This window comes from Akebia trifoliata, chromosome 12, assembly GCF_017979445.1.
Source record: "Akebia trifoliata isolate Shusen 1 chromosome 12, ASM1797944v1, whole genome shotgun sequence".
NCBI lineage: Eukaryota > Viridiplantae > Streptophyta > Magnoliopsida > Ranunculales > Lardizabalaceae > Akebia > Akebia trifoliata.
The window spans coordinates 23,439,533-23,464,667 of NC_141386.1; the positions used below are offsets into that span (position 1 = coordinate 23,439,533).

Genomic DNA, 25,135 nt, shown 5'->3' on the forward strand with positions numbered 1-25,135 from the left:
ATCTCCTAAATTCATCAAAATCAAACCAGATATTTTTTAAAAATCATTGGTTTCAACCAACTTTAAACTTAAGATCCATCGCGATCGGGTCTTCGTCGACATTTGAAGAAGAAGGGAAAAATGTCAATAACATCGAACTCTATAAATTCTGCTCATTTTTTTTATTTTTATTTTCTCTTTCTTCGTATTTCATCAAAATTAATTAATATATAATACGGGGATTTCGACTTTTTAACTTTCGATTTCATCCGCTTAGAGTCCAACTTGTTTTTCATTGTAGAAGGGAAAAATGACAATGTCGTTAAGATCTTCGAAACTATCAAGGTCGATTAAAAAATCAGCTATCTCCATGTCAGATTTGTCTTGATTTTAGCATTGATCACCTCAATTTTCGGATACATTCTTCAATTTTAACGCATAGTGAGTGGTATGGGCTTATGATTCTTATTGGTATTTGTAGATTTCGAAAAATGCATTTAGAATTTTTATAAATCTTTTGATTTAATTTCAAACGTAGAATTTTTGTTATTTATTTTAAATTCACATGAAATAAATGTGTTTGATTTATTTAATTGTGTTTTGTAACAAATTATACGTGGGTGGGACATTTCACCGGATTCTTTCCACCAGTTTGGTCATGTACATTGCTCGGACCCCGTTTTGATAAATTTTTTATAATTTTTCAATTAAAATGATAAAAATAAATTTTAAAATTTTAAAAATGATTTAATATTCAATGAATTTATATTGAGTGGATGAATATCAAAAAATGAATGTTATGTTCAAAAAATGAATGTTATATTTAAAAAATTGAAAAATACAAAAACGAAAAAAATAGGAAAAGATGATGAAATGGTAAAATTTTAAAATCATACCTGATAAGTAATGTCTGCATTTTACATTATGTTCATCAACATGAACATATATCCAGGGTTAATTTCTTTTTGTTGTCATGAGGTGATTTGCATGTTTATTTACGATTATAGGTTGTGTACTGTTATTTATTTTAGTTCGTTAGGTTACAATTGCATGATAGGAAACTGGATATTCATTATATATATAACTATTTTGTGAACTGTTAAAGAATTTGTAAATACCTGAAGGGATAATCTATCATATCATCTGGAGTGATATATTATCTTAGATGTACGGTAAGGACAACCAAGCTCATACGTGGTATGAGACATGTGTGAAAGTGAAGTCAAAATTGGAATACATGTTTATTTATTTATATATTTATTAGTGAATTTATAATGTAAAAATGGTCGTACATGAATGAGGCTGTATAATGGGAATCACATGCACGCTTAATAGGCATAGACGGAAATGATTAGTTAGTGATTATTAACAATTTAGAGTAGTTGAACGTTTTGATACATCGAAAAGAGACCCATTGCTTATGGTCATGTCAACTGACTAGCATGAATCAGATAAATTATCAATTAAGTATGGTACATTGTATCGATCGATCACAAAATCAGGAACTAAAAGTCAGTAAAATATTGTAACATCATATCCCGATTAAGAACGATTTAATCGTGAATTCTAACTCTTTAGCTTTACTATTCCACCATTGTGTATTATGTATCTGTTGTCTTATGTTGAATTATAAAATAAAAAACATGTTTACTATTTTAATTTTGTTAATTAGATTTGTATAAGAAAATGTTATAGTGAGTATTAGTAATTGATGTAATGTGAGTTTTAAAAAGTTTAGTTGCTCATCCCTAGGGATATGTACCAGTTAATTGCAGATTATTCTATAAAACTTTGCATGCATTGAAATGATTCAAAATGTTTACTCATTCGTGTTAGGAGAGGTTATTAGTAGGAATTGTTTATTATCTACAGGGTAACCATTGTTATTCACCATTTATTTCTCATTTTTTTAATTTCAGGTTCTACTTGACGAGGCCACTGTAGAGTAGTGTTAACAAATAAGGATTACCTGATTGGTTATATAGATGACCATAGCTCATTACCTGGTGAGCACTAGGGTTATACCCCCTAATACATCAGTTTATCTAGGTGGTATTATAGATTTTAGGTTGAGTGTTAAGATTTTTGTTAGAGTAGGGAGTTTTAGTAGAATCCTATATATTGTTTATCCTTTCGCATTTTGATATATTTTACGTAGCTAGATGTATATAGATTTTTACTATTATTCTATTTTGTATGTATATACAAGATATTATGTATATTTATTATCAGGTGAAGCAAGTTAAGTGCTTTGAAATGCCAAGATAATAGAAGAAATCATGCCAAAATTTATAGGTACTACTTAGTACCTCAAGATTTGACATAGGACTTTGTGTTAATGTTTCGGGATGCCACATTGGTTGAGAGAATGAATAATGCAAGATATTAGGTAGGCAGATTTTAAGAGGATGAATTCGGTGATGACATGTGGCAAATGATATGAAAATAAATGGGTTAAGCGAGCTGATTAAGGATAATGGGTGTAGGGATGACTTATAATGAAAATTAAAAAAAAAATAATGGTGTTTGGTAATGACATGTGGTGTATGATGATATATGTAGTGTGTAATTTTTGAGGGTAATGTTGAAGTTGGATTTGGGAGGTTAATTGTGGTGGTGATATGTGTCAAAATAATTTTTTTGAACACGAGCTTTTGAGGGTTTATGGACTTTGACCTAGTCAATGAACCTTGATTGGACTATTATGATAGTGTTAGACTTAGGGTTAGGTAAAAACTTGATTTAAGATAAGGTTAAAAGAAGGTTGAAAGTAGCCTAGGAGTGGTGGATTCTATATGGGCTTAGGACTTGATTTTAAGTTTAAAGTTAGAATGATGATGGGTTGAGGGGATGATCGGGTTTAGATGATAAATAAGTTTTATTATGAGTCCATTGGATTATTAGAAGTCCTATGGTCTTTATTTGAATACAAAAATTGAATTTTTGAATATTTGGACTTTAAACCTGTTGACGTTTTTATTTATTTATAAAAATAAACTTTTTGTAGATCTTTATCAAGTGAGGGCGATTAAAATCGGGATGTCTACATAAGGCATTCACATCATTTTATAAAAAATTTAAGAATTTTATAATAAACAATGATACTACCCGACTCAACAATTTTTTCCAAGAATGATTGACAAACGATAATTTCCTATTGAGTCATGCCTGCGACTGTGTTACACACTGCGCTATCAAGGACGTGCGCACAGAACTGCTTTTTAGCTTCTATCTCGAGGAAAAGCATCTACAATTCTACGCATTCTTCCACGTCAGCATAGTGTAAAAACCAGTCAAATACCACGTCGTCAGTGGATGTGCAAGGTCGTCACTCCAGCATTTCCTTTTCCCAGTCGCAGCTTCTCACTCGCAGAATCCAAACTTTTCCCAATCACAGTTTTTCATTGGTAGAAAACTGCAGCCTTATCAAACAGACCCTTAAAAAAAAAACTCAAACCCAGGATCGAAACTCAAAACCATCAAACCTCCTCTCTCTCTCTCTCTCTCTCTTTCTGCTTCATCTCTAACTCCAAGGCATGCTCTCTTTATTTCTGAAATCTGAACAAATACGAGACAATTAAATCGATCTCGATGTCTTCTTCTTTAGTTTCTTAGAAACCCTAGGGTTTCAGAACACAATCTTTTTTGATTTCCACTCTCAGATGGAAGATAAAACCCTCAAACATTTTGAACCGATTTAGATTTCGATTTCGATTTCGATTTTGAGGAGAGACTAACACCATTGCAACTTTGAATTTTTCGATCTGAGAATGGATTCGCGAGATTCAACGTCATCCACGGCTTCAAGTAGAGATGGTTCTTCTGGGGACGAAGATGGGATTCTGTCTGTCACAGCTGGGCTTGCTAAGAACGCTGCTTTGCTGTTTCAATCGCGAAGATCCTCTGAATGTGTCGATGTGTTGAATCAGCTGTTGCAGAAGAAAGAAGATGATCCAAAGGTAAGGTTTTTGTTCTTTTAATCTTTCTTATTTTTCTTTATTCGCCAAATCACTTGTATGTTTTTGAATTTGTTGATGTTGGGCGGATCCAGTTCTGATCGATCTGTGCATGAAGGAACCGAACTTATAATTTTGATGGATTGGTTCATAATCAGTTTTGAATTTTGAATTTTGAATTTTGACTGCACTCGACTAAATACCTAATTTTGGTGCATAATTGGTTTTGAACTTTTTTTTTTTTTAAAGAGGACAAGGAGTCCTCAAAGAAGAGTACAAGCAAACTTATCAAAAATAACAAAGGCATGCATGCATAGAAAGCTCCTTCCCTTGTAAGATATACTCATTCCTCTCCTTCCAAAGAGCCCAACAAATGTCTGTAGGTAAGAGCCTCTAGGTAAGAGCCTCCAAATAATTCTTTCTCTTCCTTGAAAAGAAGTGGTCTGTCAATTTTCAAGCAACAACCTAACCGAAAGAGGGGAGCACTACGAGAAATTAAAGAAGGAAAGGAAATGAGACCACACAAAATGGGCCACCTCTCAATGAATGAGGAGATGGTCCACAAATTCCTCACTCAACTTACAAAGAAAGCAGTGACTCTTGACCACCACTCCCCTCTCCTTGACATGATCAACAGTTAACAACTTATCTAAGGCGGCTAGCCACAAGAAGAAAGACACTTTTGAAGGTAAAGAGGGGAACCAATTAACCAAACCCCAAGGACCAAAGGAGCATCTCCGGTAGAAGAATCAAGGAAGGAAAAGAAAGAACTCATTCTAAAGACGCCATCCCTATTACCCGCCCAAGCCCAAGCATCTTCTAAGAGAGAGGAAGAAGGGACTTATCAAAGAAAAGAGAGAGGAAGGGGCAAACGAAGACACTTAATCAATCAAAAAGGTAGCCAGTGGAATCTCCCAATCATTAAATCTTATTTTGAATCCAAAGTCCCAGCACACCTCCTGGCCCGAACTACTCAGAAAGGAAGAGATAGACATCCTTTTCTTAAGGGACAACTCAAAGAGGGTAGGGAAGCTATCCTTAAGGGGCAAATTACCGCACCAAGTATCCTTCCAAAAACGAATCTTATATCCTCTCTCCCACCACAAATCTAATATTTTTCATAAACTCCTATTCCAACTTTTGAATCCCTTTCCAAACACCACACCAATAAGACTTAGTGCTCAACAAGCTTCTCCATCTTGATTGAGCCTCCCCATTCTTGGCTTTTATGATCCTCCTCCAAAGAGCTTCCTTTTCTTTTCCGAATCTCCACTACGACTTCCCCAACAACGCTTGATTTGTAACCTTAACCCTTCTAATACCTAACCACCTAACTTTTTAGGACGACAAACACACTTCTACTTGACAATATGTAACTTTTTGCCTCCATTATGCCCATTCCAAAGAAAGTCTCTTATCAACTTGTCTAATAGCAACTCGACCTTAATCGGGGCTCTAAACATCGGAAGAAAATAAATTGGAACACTGGAGAGAGTGCTTGTAGATGACAAACCCACTTCCACTTCATATCTTGTTTTCCAAGAACCCAAACTCTTACGAACTTGCTCCACTATGGGATCCCAAATGCTAGACGACCTATATGAAGCACTTAGAGGTAACCTCAATTGGTTTTGAACTTTTGATCGTTTGTTAGACCTTTTGATATACCAATCAAGCAATGGCGTTATATGACATGAAAAGGTAATTGGAATCTGTCTTTCTTAAACAAACTGTTTTTAGATATGCACCTAATGAATTTTTTAGGTCTTAGTTTGTTTAGTTCATAGTTTTAATCAAGGGAATTGTGCAAAATCATATGTAAAGAAAAATGTGGATTAATAGATAATCTAACTATCTTTTTCTTCTTTGTTCCTCTATCTCTCATGGTTGAGGTATCAAATTCAATCAAATATATGTAGATCAACAAGCAATATGAAAAATAGAAAGAATTATGGAAAGAAATTGAGGTATTTTTACCTAATGCTTGCCATACCTTCGGGTGTGTAACAACTTTTCTTCTCCTCCATACGTATACAGGTCTCCTATGTGTAAGATCCTGAAAAGTTGGTTGACATACTATAATTCAACTTTGAGTTCTTAGGTTCGTGTCCAAACTTTACCCAAGGAAAAAAAGAAGAAATTTATACCCTTATCAAGAGAATTGGAACCATTTGGTGCATTATCAAAAGGGTGGCAAGTAAAACCTCAACCCAAAAAATGGTTGCGTTTATGCAAATCCCAAAGTGGCTTCTTGATTGAACCTATTCCTTTTATTGAAGATGAGTAATTATATATTTTTTTATGTGCAAATTTCATTCGAAAGGTAGAGATAATGCAAAAAGAGGATATAGAATATTGAAGAAGATAAGACACTCTCCCTGCAAGTCCAGGAGACCTACTGAGGCAAGACTCAACACACTAGGGAAAAAAGAACCAAATAAAATACACCTAGAGAGCTACAAAATGGTGCAAGTGGGGGCACACATGTCCATTCTCTTCAAAACAATGAGGATCCTCACTTCAATAGAAAACCTCAAATAAAATCCATTTGGATTGTTGGTATAACTTGGACCACAAGAAGATGTTAGCTTTGATCACTAAGATTATATCTTTTAAACTCTCTTTGGATCCTTAAAAGGTTTTTTTTGTTCCTTTACTTCCTAAAACTCCAACATATGGCAGAAAGTAAGCAACCTCCAAAGAATATTTGATGGGGACATCAAATATTGAAGAGTAAGTTTTAGTTTTCTATTTTAGGGCTTTACTTTTATGTTTTTTGGGCTTATTTTGATGTTTTATTAGCCCATGGTCTTAGTATAATATTTAAGGGCAGTTTAGTAACTTTAATTTGTCTTTTATTTAGGTTTATTAGGGTTTGAAAATTAGGAGAGAGAAAGTTACAAAAATAAGGTTATTTATTTTGTATTTTAGTTTGACTAGGATTCTTGATTTATTTTCTTTATATAGGTTGTATTAGAGTTTTTTTTTTTTATAATGAACAACGAAGATTTTTATGAATAAAGAATGTGTTTCTTTTCTGGAGTGAAGTGAGTTCTCCACCATTCTTGGTGTGATTCCAAGGTTTTATCTTTCTATTCGTTTCTCTTGTTTCTTTTAATCTTTAATTTTCTTTTATATTCTTTTGCTTTTTCTTGATTTTCTTTTATTTCCTTATTCTTTATTTTCTTGATTCTTGATTCTTGAAACTTATAAGCCTCAACTCTTAATCCTTTCCCCATTTTCTTTAACTCTTATTTAATTGATCTCTTTTCCAAATCTTTAACCCTTAATCCTTTCCTTACCCTACAAATCTTTAACCCTTTTCATCTGTCCTATTGAAATTGTCGTAATTGCGAAAAAAATATATTTTACTTTTGAGTTTGCCCAATCCTAACCCAAATCCATATTTTCCCCGTCCTACATCAATATTGTTCTCTATAAACCAGGGAAAAATACGACTTACCACTAAGCAATACCAAGATTGCTAGGGGTGAGTCCAACATAAGTTGAAAAGAGAGAAAAAAATGAGATCAAACGGCGGAGTTTGTTTTGTAATAAACGAAGATGTGATGGTCTTTTAACCATTAGCTGTACACATGACAAAAAATCCATAATGATTTGCCTTAGGAGCAATTAAATGATCATCTATTAAGATTTTGTCTAAAGTTGCAGACCAACAAAGAAAGCCATTGTTGATGGGATTTTTGATTCCCTAGATGAGGATCTTGGGAATCTAGGGTTGTTGGAGTGGTTTAGCATGGCATAAAGGGTCCTGACTAAGAAGACACCATCTTCACTCATCCTCTACTCTTGATTACCTTATTCCTAGGTGAATAGAGGATCATCTGAAATGGATTCCAGCAGTCTCATTGAGGTCTGCACTACGTAGTCATTCATATTTATTTTGAAGCCAATGCTCCAACATAGGACATGGCATGACTAAAATATAAAGTTCTAAACTACGTGATTTTCCCTTTAGATAATAGGAATACGAATATAAAAAAGTCATCTCCTATCCATAGGGCCTCTCAAAATTGAGCTCTGTATATGGCTAACACCTCAAACTCTGAGTTCTTTAGGTCCATTCTGGATACCTCTTTAGACTCCTCACCTACTCTCATCGAAATCTCCCACTCCCAAAATTTCCAATAATAAGTCTCCTCTAAAAGATTTCCTGAAAGTCATGTAACAAGAAGGGCTCTGTTCATCACTTGAAGCCTGTTTATGCATAATCCATCTTTTGATTTGGGAGCACAAACCTTTTTTATTTCATGAGTTGATATTTGTAGGACTCCTTGCTATCTTCCCACATAACCAAAAGCAAAATAAAAATCCTAAAGAGCTTTTTAGTACTTTTCCCCATGGATGTTGGTGAGGAAACCAATGATACGAAGTGAGCCGTGATGCTCGCAATACAATATTTCAAAATAATCAACTTACCCTTTTAAACAATATCTAGTCTTCTTAGAAGAAAGAATTGTATTACCTTTTCAAAAACTGAGTCCCAAATGAGTTTAGTTCTTGTATCATCCACTTAAGGTAGATCACCATCACTTGGTTGCTTTATTGGAAGCAACTTCAACACTTCGACTACAAGATTTGAAGTTCAAGTCATGGTATCAACCTTCTCAACTAATAATGAAGCACTTCAATGAAACTTAAACTATATGTTCTCATTTAGGTTTAGCCTTCATATTAAAGGTTGTTTCAAAACAACTTAAGAGACTATGCAAGAAAAAGAGCTAATTATAGGAGGCATCCAATTATATTAAAGTATCATCAACTGTTTGAAGATGAGAGAACTTTGATCTGCCATACCGCACTATAAACCCTCTGTTTGCTAGATAAACCGTTGTTGCTAGATAAACCGTTGTGGATATCATTATTTCAAGGGCTCCCTTCACAATTAGGTAAAAGAATGGGCAGAGAGTAGTTCTTTGTTTTACACCACTAGATCTTACACCATAGTGGGAGCCAACACTCATCTTCTAATCACGAGAGGGAATAACTTCCATAATAGTTTGCTCATTCTCTTTCAATGACTTGTATCAAGAGCCAAGGTGTTCTCTCCTATGGAAGGATACTATATATCCTCATTTATTGAGCACTCATTTTTGGATTGCATTTATGAATCTCAAGATAGAGTGACCACGTGACACTTTCCCGTTGGGGGTTTTTTTCTTTCTGGTTGAGTTAAAATCCTTTTGTACAACTTTTGGGAAAAAAGATTTGTTAAACCTTCTTTATCATATTTGAGTTACATGTGTCACTCCGTGGTCAAATTTAGGGTTTTAAGAACCCTTTTTAAGCTTCAAAATAAAAAAGGGATGCTCACAAGAACCTTTGGTTTAGGCCTAGAGCCAAACATTGAAGTCAACATCCAATGGGCCTTATTTTGTATGATGACATTATCTCTTGATCTGGGGTGTGTACCCCATTCCATTATGGAATGGTCTTTTCATGGACTCCCTTCTTTTCTTAGAGATGGATATCTTTCTAATTAGATCTCCCTTTTCTTTTTCTTTTATGTAAAAGACTACATAATTATTTTATAGCTCAATCACTAGGTTGGTCACCATCCAGTGTAAGAGATTGGGATTGCCCCCACTTTTATACACATACATATAGAAAAGGGTGTACCACATGATGGGGTGCACCCCTTCAAGGGGTTACTGTGTACGTTTGGTGCTTCGATTTTTAGTGCACACCCCACATATTTGTTCATGGTTATTTTTTGTGGTTTTCATAGTGGGACCCATCATGTTATGGGGTACCACACTAATACAAGTGACATTCATTTTTTGGGTCAATTTTCACAAGCGGGTCCACTTCCCATTTTAGTTATTTAGTTAGAACAATGGTTCAGTGTTCACTAGTAACTTGCAAATTGATAATAATGAATTTTTACTCTATTGATATGCAAACCTAGCGGTGACTCTGTCAACCATGTCCTTCATTGCAACATAGCTTGGGAGATTCAAGGCACATTTTTCTTCCAATTTGAGATTTATCGAACTAAACCAAGCTTTGTTGGAGGCCTTTAGTAGTTGGACCACAATGGATCTATCTTCTAGGAGGACTTTTCGGAGATCCTATTCACGATCATTTGGAGTATTTTGAAGGAAATGAACAAATGGTTGTTTGTGGATAAATAAGAATGTTATTCATGATATTATTGTTGGTGTTAAAAGGATTTCCACGTGGTCTTATGTTCTTAGAGAGATTAACAGGCTAGATTTTGAGGATTTTATGTTTAGATGCGACCTTGATATTGCTAGAGTGGATGATGCTCATATTTTTTTCTCTTCATCCTTTGTTAGTAGGCCACCTCGACATATAAGGATGCTCTTTTAGACAACTTCTCAATTAGACTTGTAAGAAAACACAATTATGTTCTCTATTTCACATTAGAGTACTGATTTTCTAACTAGAAAGTCTTCACTCGGTCAATACTCGGCTGACGTGGCTCGGGCACCGAATCGTAGATCTTTTCCTCAGAATACACAATTGCACATCCCCATAAAAGACGTGCAGTTGTGTATCTCAAGGAAAATGATCTATGGTTCTGTATCCACGCCATGTCAACTGAGTATTGACCGAGTGAAGACTTTCTAGTTAGAAAATAATTATTGTTCACATTATCATGGAGGTAGCCAATCTTTATTTTTTTCCTTTATTTATTTATTTATTTTGAAAATGTTAGTTATGAGTCACTTTTGTTGGAATTGATAATTTTTACTAATCCGGAAAGGGAAAAAATTATCGTTAGTTTTGGCATGTTAGATTAACATCCTTTATAATGGTGTATATATTTATTGTAAGAATAGTAGTTATGGAAAAAATATATATATATATATATATATTTTTGATAGATAAGATAGAAAGATACGAAAATAGGCCGGTCGAGATAACCCACCCCAAGCAAAACAAGAATGGAGAAAGAAAAAGAAACAACTAAGTACAATCAATATTGCAAATGATATCCCAACGGATCAAAACGTCCTCAAAGGAAAACCCTTTGAACTTTTTGAAAATTTTGCTCCAAAAGAATAACAGCCCAATGATCGAAATAATCAACACTTGAGTTGTTTGCAATTTCCCTTGAAAGGTGCTAGCATTTCTATCTTTCCAAATACCCCATAAGACCGCAAACGGTGTTAAACTCTAAATCAACTTCTTCGTGTGCCGAAAACTCAAACCCAAGTGAAGCCATTCCCCAATGACGCTTTTAACTGAATACGGGGTACACCAAACCACCCCAAACAGAGATAAAAAAGGAGCACACCTCCTTTGCAACCTCACAATGCATGGGCAAATGGTTAGTAGATTCCTCGTTTGCCAAACACATGCAACACCCATTCAGCCCACAAAAACCTCTTTTCCTTGGAAGATCTTGAGTCTGAATCCTTTCCCACACAACTGTCCAAATGAAAAAAGCTACCTTTGAAGGCACCCTTGGGCCCCAAGCCGCTATATGAGGAAAAAATGGGTCCCCCCTTCTGTTGAAGTCTTTATAGAAATCTCTAACCGAGAATAGTCCTTTGCTATTAGGGGCCCAGGATCTTGCATCTTCCTCATGTATACCACTCGACACACTCTCAAGATAGCCCATCAGCTCCGAGACCTCCGTCAACTCCTAATCGTTCAACGCCCTTCTTAGACCCAAGTCCCAAGATGCATCACTCGAAAGCTTGCCACAAGAAGGTTCTTCTTAAAAGATAACACATATAACACTTGAAATATCTCCTTCAAAGAGCTTCCCTTGCCCCAAGTGTCTTCCCAAAACTTAACTCTATCCCCCTTTCCTACCTAGAAAGTGACCATTTTTTTGAATTGAGGCAAAACTTTTAAAATACTATTCCACACCCCGCAATTATACGGATTTTTGGCTTCACCACTAACCCAACCCATCGGATCCTTCCCAAATTTAGCCGCAATTACCTTTTGCCACAACACTTCCGGTTCCACTCCGAATCTCTAAAGCCACTTCCCTAGCAAAACCCCATTAAGATTTCCTAGTTCCTTGAAGCCAAGCCCCTCCCAAACTTGTGACAGAACAAATGTTCTTCCAACTAACCAAGTGAAGCTTGCTTTTCCCTTTCTTATCTTGCCACAAGAAATCTCTAAACAACTTGTCCAACCTCAACTCCACACTTTTGGAATAGAAAATAAAGAAAGGTATACATTGGGATGCTTGACAACACACTCTTTATCAAGGTTAACTTTCCACCCTTGGATAGATAATTCACTTGCCATGAACTCAATCTTCTATAGTTCTTCTTTATCACCGACTCCCAAATATTCTTACTCTTGTAATGAGCTCCCAAGGGTAAACCTAAGTAAGAGTAGGGAAGAACCCCTGCTTGACACCCTAAAGTTTCCGCCATGGAGTCCACATCTATCACTTGGCCCACCGGAAAGACTTTACTCTTACAAAGGTTTATTGGCATACTAGTAACAACCTCAAAACAACAAAGCCAGTCATCAAGAAACCTCACCTGCGCCACATCCGCATAAAAAAGAAAAAATTCAATGTGTCATCTGCAAATTGCAATTAGGTCACAAGCGGGCCCTCTGCATTAGGACGGAAACCCCTTAAATCTCTATTCACCACAGCTTTTCCGACCAATCTCCCCAAAGCCTCTACTACCACTAGGAACAAAAAGGGGGAAAGGAGATCTCTTTGTCGCAAACCCCAAGAACTCCTAAAGAAACCTTCTGGGGATCCATTCACAAGAATAGAAAAGGATGTAGATGAAACACACCTCATCACCTCGAACCCCATACGACCCAACATATACCTCAATCAACTCCAATTGACATGATCATAAGCTTTCTCCAAATCTATCTTGTAAACTAACTCCAGAACTCGCAATTTTAGTCTCAAATCAAGACACTAGCTATAAGAACTCCATCCAAATTTTTTCTACCACTAACAAAAGCCCCTTGACTTATACTAATGACCTTGCTTAACACCTCTTTCATCCTTGTCTCAAGCGCCCTAGAAATGATTTTGTACGTAGCTCCCACAGAGCTTATTGGTCTAAGATCTGAGATGTCTTCTACCCCAGCCTTTTTCAGGATTAAAGTTATAAATGAGCAATTCAATCTGGCGTCCTTCGCTCCATTCTCGAAGAGATCAAATAAAACTTCCATCAACTCCCCCCTTAACCATCACCCAATTATTTTGAAAAAACCTAGAGTGAAACCATCTGGCTGGGGAGCTTTATTTGAACAAAGTCTAGAAACCGATACGCAAACTTCTTTTTCCTCAAAAGGTCTCTCTAACCACAATCTTTGCCCTTTGGAAATGCTATTAAAATGCAGCCATCCAATTTCGGTCTAACTAAATGTGATTCCGAATATAATTTGGCGTAGAAATCAGCCACCCCTTTCCTAACCTTTTCTTCCCCTTCCACTCAACTTCCCCCAATTCTAATCTTAGAGATGTTATTGGACTTCCTATGAGCATTAGCTATACGGTGAAAATACTTGGTATTGCCGCCCCCTTACATAAGGCCATCATGTCCTCGATTTTTGTCTCCCACACAATTCTTCCATGTTTACTCTTTTGTTGTACTCTTCCTGAATCATACCTCTTCTATTTCTAGCCTCCACGGAAAACGGACCCACTTCCTCCTTCCTATCCAACTCTAACAAAAGTTCCTTCTTTTTCACTTCCACCCTCCCAAAAACCTCCCTATTCCACTCTTTAAGCTTCTCATTTATGAATTTTAACTTCAATTGGAACACCACCCCTGGCCTAACTTCATAGCTCGTGCTCAACCACCAACTCTCAACTAGCTCAAAAAAATTCTCTTGCAATATCCACATGTTCTCAAATCTGAACGAACTAGGGCATATAACACATGGACCCACCTGCAGAAGAATCGGTCAATGGTCCAATGCTCGATTTGGCACAGACTCTTGAGAAAGACTTGAGAAATACTCTTCCCGATTTGACGACACCAAAAATCTGTCAAGTTTATTCAAGACCGGCACCACTTGATTGTTGGACCAAGTAAATTGCCTCCCAATCAATGGTAAATCCACCAACTCTTTATATTGAACGAACTCCCCAAATCTCCTCATATTCATTGTCAATCTAGAGCCCCCGAACTTCTCAAGAGAGAAATGAATTACATTAAAATCTCCCCTTATACACCATGGCTTTCACCAATACACATTCACATTGTTCAACTCTTCCCAAAATTGAGCTATCTCTATCCTTGGTAAGACCATAAACCCTTGAAAATACCCACTCAAAATCGCTATCCGATAGCTTACAAAGTATGGAAGCCGAGAAAGCTTCTAACAAAGTATTCTCCACTACGACGCATCTCTTATCCCACATCACAATGATACCTCCAGCAGACTCGAGCGCTGGCACAAAGGTCTACCCCACGAACCTACTGCCCCAAAGATCTCTAATCACCGATTGGTCTACCACCTCCAATTTAGATTCTTGAAGAGTAATGATTTGAGGCCTCGTTCTACTCACCACAGATTTTATCACCGATCTCTTCTTGATGTCATCCAATCCCCTTACTTTCCAAGACATAAGTTTAAACATCATTAAACACCAACTTGCTTCCCCCCTGAACCTTACATGTGGAGGCCTTAAGCCTATCAACTTTCTGCCTCTTCCCCAAATCCTACGAGTCTTCCACAATACACATTTTCTTCCTCTTAACAACTTTTACGTTAAACCCCAACTCCTCAAGGCCATCAGCCTCATCTGTAACGAAGCTTAAGCTGGGAGGGGGGAACAATACAATCGCCAGAAAACTCTTAAGATATCTGCTGCCTTGGACCTCTTCTTTCTTAACTCAGACATTCTATTTTCGACCACCGAGTCCCTACGCTTTGACACTTCTAATAAAATTCCAATTCCGAAACCGAACTGTTTACATTAACTCCCACTGAGAATCCCAGCTCCAAAATTCTTTGAGAATTCCTTATATAAATTTCATTATCAGTCGTTCTTGCCTCCGCCTTCCCAGCCACATCCACAAAAGCCTTTTTGTGCTGTCTCATGGTCTCACACGACTGTCCACGGAGGAGACTGAGGCTTAAAACCTATAGTTAGCAATACCACACCTAAGGATACTTTGAAGGGACTTCTCAATGAGCCTGAAAACCAAACCACTTCGATGAGGGGACCTCCATCGCTAGATAGCAAATGAGCTTTTACCAGAACGAACGGATGCGAGCACCTCTCCAAAGTTTCTATGAGAGCTCCTAAAGAAGAAACTCCCTCCAAGTAGTACTCCTCTCTACTGCACAACTCGAGCCCATCAACCATTATTTCCAAACCCCTGTTATCCAACCCAATGGATCTATCACCCCCAATATCGAACCCATTGGGCCGCATGCACGTAGAGCCCCCCTCACCAATGTAGAGCCCCCTGTTGCACGCACGTAGATCCCCCTTATTGTCCTTGACATCTGTGTTTGTATGCATGTTTATGTTGATTCATTGGATAGAGTTTTTTAAAATATGACTTATAATTATCTTAATGATGCACATGTTGCAGATTCTTCATAACATTGCTGTTGCGGAATATTTTCGTGATGGTTGTTCAGATCCAAGGAAGCTGATTGGCGTTCTCAATAAGGTTAAGGTATATCATGAATTTGGAACTGGTGGTTTACATTGTGTGTTTCTAGTATGCTATGTGGTCGTAGAGATTCATCTTATATCTGGCTGCATGTGTGGGGGTTGTATTTACATATCTTGCCAAATTATTTTCTCTTAGATTAACTTTAGCTCACTTACAGGATGAAATAAATTTATATTTGTATTTTTTTTTCCATGAAACATCTCTGAACATCCTTTCACATCCATTATCTCAATTTTTCTTCTTCTTGATTGATAGAATATGATCTTATTGTTCTTATATATATATATCAACTTAGCTAAGTGGTAAGACGTGTGGAATGTTGTTCCCATGCCCTAGGTTCAAACCCCCTTGAACCAAACTTCATTTGCTAACAACTAAACCTATAATCATCAAATATATATGGTTGGGATCAGGAGACAACCTTATTTTGACAATTTCCTTTGACAACCAGTGTCCTATATGGGTAAGAAGTTTTGGAATGGGTTGACTTTTTGTGAGGATGATTTCCTCACCATAGAGATCACCCTCACAAAAAATCAGGCCCATTCTGAAACTTCTAACCCATATAGGACAAATGTTGTCAAAATAAGGTTGTGTCCTGATCCCGACCCTATATATATTTGAGGCATAATACATGGATACAAAAACACACATCTCAAAAAAACCGTAGTTGGGAGAGCCAATTTTTGCTGCCACTGCTTTTTCGAGATACTCAATTAGGATGGTGTGATTTTGGTTTACAAAAAATGGTGTATCAATGTATCCTGAGTGATATATACATATTTATATAGTCTTACTCACCTTGTTCATTCATGTATGATGGTTTAGAAGAGAAGTGAAGACCTTGCTCATAGTGCCGGAAAGCAGGTGGAGATTGGTAGCGACATTGGAAATAGTGTCATTTCAGGATCGAAAGGGAGTAGCCCATCTCCGCATCAGTTCTCTGCTGCCAATAGTACAAATATTGCCTATACAGATGTATTTGACACTTCCGTTACAACGCTAAACATTGTAGGTTCTCTTGATCTGAACACAGTTAGTTTAAAAGCTTTTGTAATTGGTTATCTGTTCAAAAAAATTGTAGTCTGTTAATTGGCTGTCAGTTTGATGTATTTTTGCTCTAACCATGGCTGTACAGGCAGTTCTCTTGTTCCATCTTCATGAATATGCAAATGCTTTAGCACTTTTGGAACCGTTATATCAAAATATAGAACCCATGGACGAGGTATAATAATTTTTAGCAACATTTTGTTTTGTGCATGGAGGTGGTTATGCTATGTTAACAGTTAATAGTTTGTTGCAGATTTCAGCTCTCAATACATGTCTTCTGTTACTGGATGTTGCATTAGCCTCCAATGATGCAATGAGAGCCTCTGTAAGTTTGAGTTTCAATGATGTAGTTCTTTGCTTCTATTGAAAGATTTGTTTTAGGCTATCAGTGAGCTTCTTTTACATCATGTGTAAACTTTATGCTCTTACATTGGTCTTCAACAGTTTCTTCTAGTTTTTATATAAATTTTATTTCTATTTATCATCTTATATACCCAGTGGGATTTGGAACCATGTCATATGATTAAAATTATTGGCCTTATCATTAGGTCACAGGTATTCAGTACTTATTTAAGTATTAACCTTCATTAAAACCTCTATAATTCCTTTAATCAATTAAACAAACTTTTTCCCATTATTTATGCATCAAATGAAATGATTTTGGGTATTTAATATTTGTTTCTAAATGTTTTGAAACATTTTGAATGTGTATTGATTTGAGAAAATGTGATATATTATTTCTATAATTCATTTGATCACTTAAAATTTGTAATTCTCATATCATCGATGCATACAATGCAATGTTTTGAAGTACCTATGTTTTTTTCCCCAGAATGTCTCTGAACATTTTTAATGCTGACTTTCATTTTAAACACTTAGAAAATAGTTTCTATTTACTTATGTAGAAAAGTTAGATATTAAAGAAAGTGAATATTTCAGGACTTCTGAATATTGGTTTCGGAGCTTTTGAATGTTGGTTCCGTTTTTTCCAAAAACTAAATGTAACAGATTTTAAACCTTGGTCCTACTACTTATACATCTCAACATCGTCATTTTCACTGTGCTCATTTTATTGAAGTGTTTTATGGTTGCTCAACATTTGGCTACATAAAGTGATGCGGGTCTTATAATTTTCTTTTGAAACTTTCTTTTTTGTTTGAATGTTACACGTCAATAGCATGATACTCTAGATGTGCATCTCCACTTCTGTTCAATGTTTTTAGAATAACTGATGAATAGACTGAACATTTTTCATGTTGGTTGGACCTTGGTTCGATGTGGTTAGAAAAATATAATGTGACTTTACTAAATTAACTTATAATATTTTAAAAAAAGTTAAACATCTATCATTAAGGTTGACTATTAAAGAAGTTTTAAGTAATAAAAATTACAATCTTTCTTAAAAATCTTGTCTTATCTTTTTTTTTTTTTTGGTGAATCCAAAATAATTATCTTGAAAAGGAAATATTTCAAAAATTGTATTTTAAAATGGTTCACAAAAATTGACTGTTCATTCAGATCAATGGTTGATCCATAGTTTTGTAAAACAGATTGTTCTTTCAAAGATCCGATTTTATATGAACCTGTTGATGATGCAAAATGAATTGGTCCACATGTATGCTTTTGTGGCTGGTCATGAGTGAGGAAGCAAAAGCACAATTATCATGGGGGGACAAAATTGAAATAGGCTTAGAGGCCAAGAGATTATCGTGACCTCACAATCACCCATTAACCATCTTTTATCTAAGAAATATATTACATTGCGGATCATTGGATGGGAAGGGTATTTGAATCATTTCATGCCCCTTTGCCTATAAATAATGTATCAGGGAAACAAGGTAAAATGGGGGAGCGTATCTTTTCTAAACCTAACCTTCTCCCACACATGGAGGGATTTCTTATCTCTCTCATTCTCTTCTCACCCTCTTCTTCTCTTGGAGTTGAATCTTCTTCTTCTTTCCCTCCGAGACCCCCAAATAGTAATTTTCTTGGTTTAGGCTGGGTGTCAGATCCATTTCACCCTACACTTTCCATTTTATCCCCTAAAGCCTTATCAACTTATGCATTTGGGCAACTCTGCTAGGTACTGTGGTTTGCAACAACGGATTGAGAATTCTAGTGATAAGAGAAATAGTCAAAGAAGCAATAACTCTCCCAATCCCACTATTTCTCGACCTCTTTGTCTTTCTCATTAGGGATACTAGTTCGTGCAACACATATTTGACTTTGTACCTCTCAACTGTAAGGGAACCTTCATGCATAGACGTCAATCTTTTACCAAGGTTTCTAAAGCTCCATAGTGACGAGTGATGACAACCCCTTTATCCCTAATTGATTTTTCCATTGTAGCAATAAGTATGAATATCCTTTTTATTTTATTTTTTAAATTTATCTTTCATTGAAGCACACCCAACAGAGCAGCCACAGTGAGTACAGAAATATTGCCAACCATGATGATGCCGGATGATGCAAACTTAACCTATGATGATGATTCTGAGATAAACAATATTACCAAGAATAATGAAATTCATTGAACAAACTAATTCTACTAGAGATTATTAAAGAGAAACTAATAAATAATTAAAAATGATTCTTGGGTTAAGTTACAACCCTACAGAGCTATTCCAAAATATTAAAATGAGGGATCCTGAGGAAGATAGGTCTTCCAAACTAACTTAGGGTCTCAATCTAATACCTCTGAAGTCACACCAAGAAAGTAATCCTACCTTAGAATCACATCAAGAAGAGACACAGCTTCACACCACACATCCAATTATCTTTGACGCACTCTTAGCCACAACTGTTTGCATTCAAAGGAGTGAGTCTTCTCTCAGATGCTTATTGTCTTGCTATCGCACTCTTAGCCATAGCTCCTTGCATTCTTAGGTACTTGTTTTCTCTGACTCTTTTTGGCTCCTTAGTGTGCTCTCATCCATATGTACTTGATGCACCTTTTCAAACGCTTGTCACCATCTTGGCACCCCTCTAGCCAGAGTTGTTTACCTTCTCAGGTTTCAATTTTACCTTCGAGCGATTCGGGCAAAAATTGTATTCCTATGCGCTTTGGTCTTTTCAAATGTTTATCGGCTCTCTAAGATACACTTGATCGCCAATGTCTCATTTTTCTTGCTTACTTTGCATGCTTATTCTCTATTGAGATTATTTCTGCCTTGCTCCTTAAATTACACAAACTATCGTTATTTTGTTTGAGAGTAATGCATTGAAAAAAAATGGAACCATCACCAAATGATAAATTTCCTAGGGATTGTCCGTCATTGATGTCCCCACAACCTCTAATGGTGTAGGGGGCTAATGTAGATGGTACAAAATGAATTGATCCATGTGGACTAGTCATGAGTGATGTGGCAAAAACATAATCCTCATGGGGGGACAAAGATGACAGCTTTTTATTTTATTTTATGAGTAAAGATGGCATAGCTTTGGAGGCCAAGAGATTATCGTGACTTACACGATTGCCCATTCGATGCCTTTTATATAAGAAATACATAATTTTGTTGGTTAGATGAGAAAGAGACATTTCTGTCATTTCATACCCTCTTTGCCTATAAATAAGCTATTATGGCAACTAAAGAAAAAGGGGAGTTCATCTTTTCTAACCCTAACTCCCACACATGGGGGCTCTTGGAGTCGAGTCTTCTTTCACTTTGATTGCCAAAATGACCTCTGAATGATGGCGAGATGTAAGATTCACCTCACCCTATCCTCTCCATTTTATCACCCAAAACCTTATCTGCAAGTACAGAACCCAAAACCTTAGCTCAGGAATTTACCGACCCTCTCTCTCCTTGACGATGTCTTACTGTTTCTGATCTTTGCTCTCTCTTGAGCTGCCCCTCATCCTTTTTCCCCGAAGTGGTTCCACGGGACTCTGGTAAATTGAACTTACTCACTTCAAAGTCTAATGCAATATTTTGCATTTTCTGCGTTGGGGCATCATGTTTAATCTTGATCCTTGCCCACTTACATATTTTTCTTGTGGTCTGGTATGATTTATTTCATACTTTCAAAAATTCATAAACTTTGGTCTAATAATTTTTGTAGGCAGTTGCAAACTTAGTAGTACCAATACAATCACATGGATAAATGTATCAGAGTGACGTAACAAAACATTTAACGTAGGTGTCTTGTAACATTGAACATTGGCTTTTTTGGTTCTCATAGTGGGATTACCAAGTTTTCTTGAATGACCAATTTAACTCTATAAATTCATTATTCTCAATATTTATTAGTTCTGCCACTACTGGTGTGATTCCTTTTTGCTCGTTCACAGATGTACGATTTTGTTAATGTCTTGATACATTTTTTTTGACACAACTACTATCTAGTTTCATCTATTATGCTTTCTATTTCGTTTTATTTTGGCAATATCATAGTGGTGTTATTGTGATTCTTTGGTGTTCAGGATGTAATTCAGTATCTTGAAAAAGCTTTCGGTGCTGGTTATATGCTTGGTCAAGGTGAAAACATTAGCAATGCTCAACATCAATCTTCCAACCCACCAGTTAAAATTTCATCGGCACCAATCAACTCGACTGCCCTAGACACATCTACTTTAGATTCTACTGCCAATGCGAATTCGTCGGAAAATCCTCTCTCAAGAACCTTATCCGATGAGGTTCTCGACTACGAAACCCTTCTGTCAACACTGGACCTTGGTGGGCGGAACCTATCAAGACCTGGTGGTCTCCTGTCTTCAAATGATCTATTGAGAACCTCAGCTGATCGACCCGCTCCTGCTGTTGATCTGAAGCTGAAGCTGCATCTCTACAAGGTGCGATTTCTACTTCTCACTAGAAATCTGAAGGTGTCAAAGCGTGAAGTTAAGCTAGCTATGAACATTGCTCGTGGTAGAGATTCTTCCAAAGTCTTGCTCTTGAAGTCCCAGCTAGAATATGTACGAGGGAATCACCCGAAAGCCCTAAAAATCTTGATGACATTAAGTAATCAGACGGAATCAGGGATGCCAATTATATTCAACAACAATCTTGGGTGCATCTATCATCAGCTTGGGAAACACCACACATCAACTTTTTTCTTTTCGAAGGCACTAAGGAGTAGCTTGTCTCTTCGATCTGAGAAGCCTCTGAAGCTCTCCACTTTCTCTCAGGACAAATCCCCCCTCATCATGTACAACTGTGGCTTGCAGTACTTGACTTGTGGGAAACCAATAGTGGCTGCTCGTTGTTTTCAGAAGGCCTGCACAGTTTTCTATAATCGGCCTCTCCTCTGGCTACGAATCGCCGAATGCTGTTTATTGGCCCTAGAACAAGGCCATCTCAAGCCCTCTGGGGCTCCTACCGATGAAGAAATTAGGGTTCATGTTGTTGGTACCGGGAAATGGAGGCAACTAGTTGTTGATGGGAACTCAGGAAGTAGGAATGTGGATTTCTTTGGGCTTGATGAAGGGTCATTGGGAGGCGATGGACAAACCAAGCTCTCAATTTCCTTTGCTCGGCAATGTCTGCTCAATGTCTTGCAGCTATGGAACAGTGTTGAGTTCAAGTCTTCAAATCAAAAGAACTTACTAGGTGTGGATTCTAATTCATCTAACATAGCAGTATTAACTTCTCAGATTAGTGAAAATGGAGATACAAAAGATCCGAAGGTAGGAATGAGCCCAAATACCATCTTACAGAACTCGGTCTCCGCTTACGAGGTTATTTGCAGAAGAGAGAACCACATGATCAAACAAGCTGTTCTGGCTGACCTGGCATATATAGAGTTGATTTTGGAAAATCCTTTAAAAGCACTCTCGGCAGCTGAGTGTCTTCTGAAGATTCCAGAATGTTCTAGAATATACACCTTTTTAGGTCATGTCTATGCAGCTGAAGCCCTTTGCCACCTGAATCAACCAAAACAGGCTGCTGAGCATTTGTTAGTTTACATGTTGGACGGGAAAAATATTGAATTGCCATACAGTGAAGAAGACAGAGAGAAATGGAGTGTTGATGAGGGTGGAGATGTTGAGGTCAATGGTGGTTCAATGGATGCCAAAACCCCACCCTTGGAAGAGTCTCCAGGTAATGTATACATCAAGCCAGAAGAGGCGCGTGGGACCCTATATGTAAATCTTTCTGCCATGTCCGCAATGCAAGGTGACCTTGAGCAGGCTAACCTATTCGCAATGAAAGCTTTATCTTCAATACCCAACAATCGAAAAGCCATTCTCACTTCTGTTTATGTGGACCTATTATTTGGGAAGTCACAAGATGCTATTGGCAAGTTGAAGCAATGTAGTGCCGTTAGATTCCTTCCTACTACTTCAACATTGAACAGCTCTTCTTGATGGTTGTGTTGGTGGCTTTGATTCAGAAAGTGTCCAGCCGCCCAAGCTGTTAGACCAGGAATGTTAAGAGAGTATCTGTAACATATATGCGATGTGTCTCTCCTTAGAATAAGCTTTTTTCATGATTAGGGTTTGGTGGCATGACACTATTGTTTTGGTTACAGTGGATGCTCACCGATTTACATTCAAGATGTAGTAGTTCTTATTGAGATTACAGTGTTTAGTGGCTAATACAGTCCCAAGAGAGATTATGAGCTCTCTTGTGAGAAAAAAGGTTCATTCATTCTGCAAAGTAAATGCAAAGTTGATTTCTGTTCAGAAGTCTTTTTTGTTACCTTCTCATTTTCTGCTTCTGGACGTAGTAACCGTAGATGAGCAGGTGCAGCTGCAACAGGAGCAACTTCACTCATCTGGACTTGCATGAAACATCAGGTTCGGAGTGTTTTTATTTTTTATTTTTTGTGGTATTTTATAAACATCCCGCTGTTAAATTGGTGATATTAGGTTTACCCCCTTGCAAAATGCAAAATTACCTTTACCCCCCTGACCATTAGTCAACATCGCTTTTTAACTGAAATTTTGATCTAGTAATTTAAGTATTTGAAGAGCATTTTGAAAAAAAAAAAAAAAAAATTTCACCATTAAATCATCTAGAAAATGCGACCTTGACTTACAAGGGGGTAACCTAATCTTGCATTTTGCAAGGGTTAAACCTAATATCACCAATTTAACAGGGAGGTATTTCTAAAATTCCTTTTTTAAATGATGATTGGGTTCACTTCTGGCATGCTCTAGATCAAAATGCAGTTGAGCCCTTTGAGCTACATCATTCATTCAGCAAAATAAATGCGAAGTTGATTTCCATTCAAGAGCATTTTTACAAGATGAATGGTTGCAGCAGTAGCAGTAGTTTCTCTCATCCTAAGGTACAGGAGACATGTGGTTTGGGATCATTTATAATTTTTTTCACAGCTGGCAGGTTTTAAACCAAATGCAATTAGGATGTTTGAGTCGGTCCTTGAGTGAGCAGTCTCGACTTGGTTCAACAGGGAATACCAGTCCAAGAGAAAATCTTAGCTCGTCAGTTTTTTCAGCCGTAGTTGGTTCACTGGTCCCGGTAGCTGTTGTGAACTGGCCTGGGTTCGACTATTGAGTACATCCAGATCTGACTTCATTTCTAAAACAGACTACACCAAATAGTAGGGTAAATGGGTCCAGATATGAACAAATGGGTGTGTAAATGGAAATATGGTTATATCCACCGAAGTCATGATCCCATTGAAATTGCAAATTTAGGATTATTTTAAAGGCTCCTGGATACCCAGAAAGGGCTACGCTATGTGGGTTATCCACTAAAGTCGTGATCCCATTGAAATAGTAAATTTAGGATTATTTTCAAGGCTCCCGGATACCCAGAAAAAGGCTAGGCTAGTCCAATGGGCTTTGTGACATGACCCATAAAGTCAGTGATTGGGCTTTTCTAAATAAATGGGATGGTTTTGGGCTTAGTGTTATCAAAAGTAAGCTTAAGTATGGATGGGCTGGTTTGGTTTGGATTTAATGTCCTGCTTTGAATGGGCTGGTTCCGGAAGCCATACATTAAATCCATTTGAAGAGTTTTTCTAACCTGAGTAGAAACCCATTTGAAGAGCGCTGGAGACGAAGTAATGGAAATGAGTGTGGTGGTTATAAACAAAAGAATGTTTTCGGTTTCTTGTAGTTAGATATATGCAATGGTTATGAGCTTGCTCATTGGAAGGTTGTTTTAATCGTATGGCTATAGATTGGGTGTCAAACTGGGGAAAAAAAAAATCTTCCCCATCAAGCTTCGGGATTTTTTTATTTTTGATGACAAAAGCTCTTGGATTATTCTTTACATCTGAAATGCATGTTGGTCTATTAAGCTTGAAGTGCAACAAAACCAAAATAATAGAATTCCAAAAAATCAGATATAACCCCACAAGGGTTGGTGAGATGGCCAGGATCACTGTCTCAAGAAGCGGAGGTCCAGTTTGAACCTGTGAAGGGATAAATTCTCCGACCTATGAAGTAATGCCACGTGTCACTAAGAAATAGTAGAATTCACTAAGAACATTCTTCCGATCGTAAGTGAGTTGTTGCTTGGTAATTCATTGAGAATGTGAGCCTCTAATCCTTGGGATTTTGGGATATGGGTGACTGAATTAGAATGGATTCTTGGAAAGAGAATCCCACACGAT

At 37.0% G+C, this 25,135-nt stretch overlaps 1 protein-coding gene across 3 annotated transcripts; it reads left to right on the top strand.

Annotated features, from left to right (window-relative positions):
* The first annotated feature begins 3,385 nt into the window (after positions 1 to 3,385).
* LOC147389092 (uncharacterized) lies at positions 3,386 to 23,250 on the top strand. Of its 3 annotated transcripts, none has more exons than XM_086419863.1 (6): positions 3,386 to 3,938; positions 15,473 to 15,559; positions 16,391 to 16,570; positions 16,698 to 16,784; positions 16,863 to 16,934; positions 21,033 to 23,250. In XM_086419863.1, the coding sequence occupies exons 1-6, from the start codon at positions 3,750 to 3,752 to the stop codon at positions 22,914 to 22,916; spliced, it is 2,499 nt and encodes an 832-aa protein (XP_086275989.1). In that variant the 5' UTR covers positions 3,386 to 3,749; the 3' UTR covers positions 22,917 to 23,250. The 3 variants fall into 3 exon arrangements, with proteins under 3 accessions (XP_086275989.1, XP_086275990.1, XP_086275988.1); XM_086419864.1 differs by having other exon boundaries at positions 15,473 to 15,553; positions 16,388 to 16,570; XM_086419862.1 differs by having other exon boundaries at positions 3,388 to 3,938; positions 16,388 to 16,570.
* Positions 23,251 to 25,135: the final 1,885 nt, after the last annotated feature.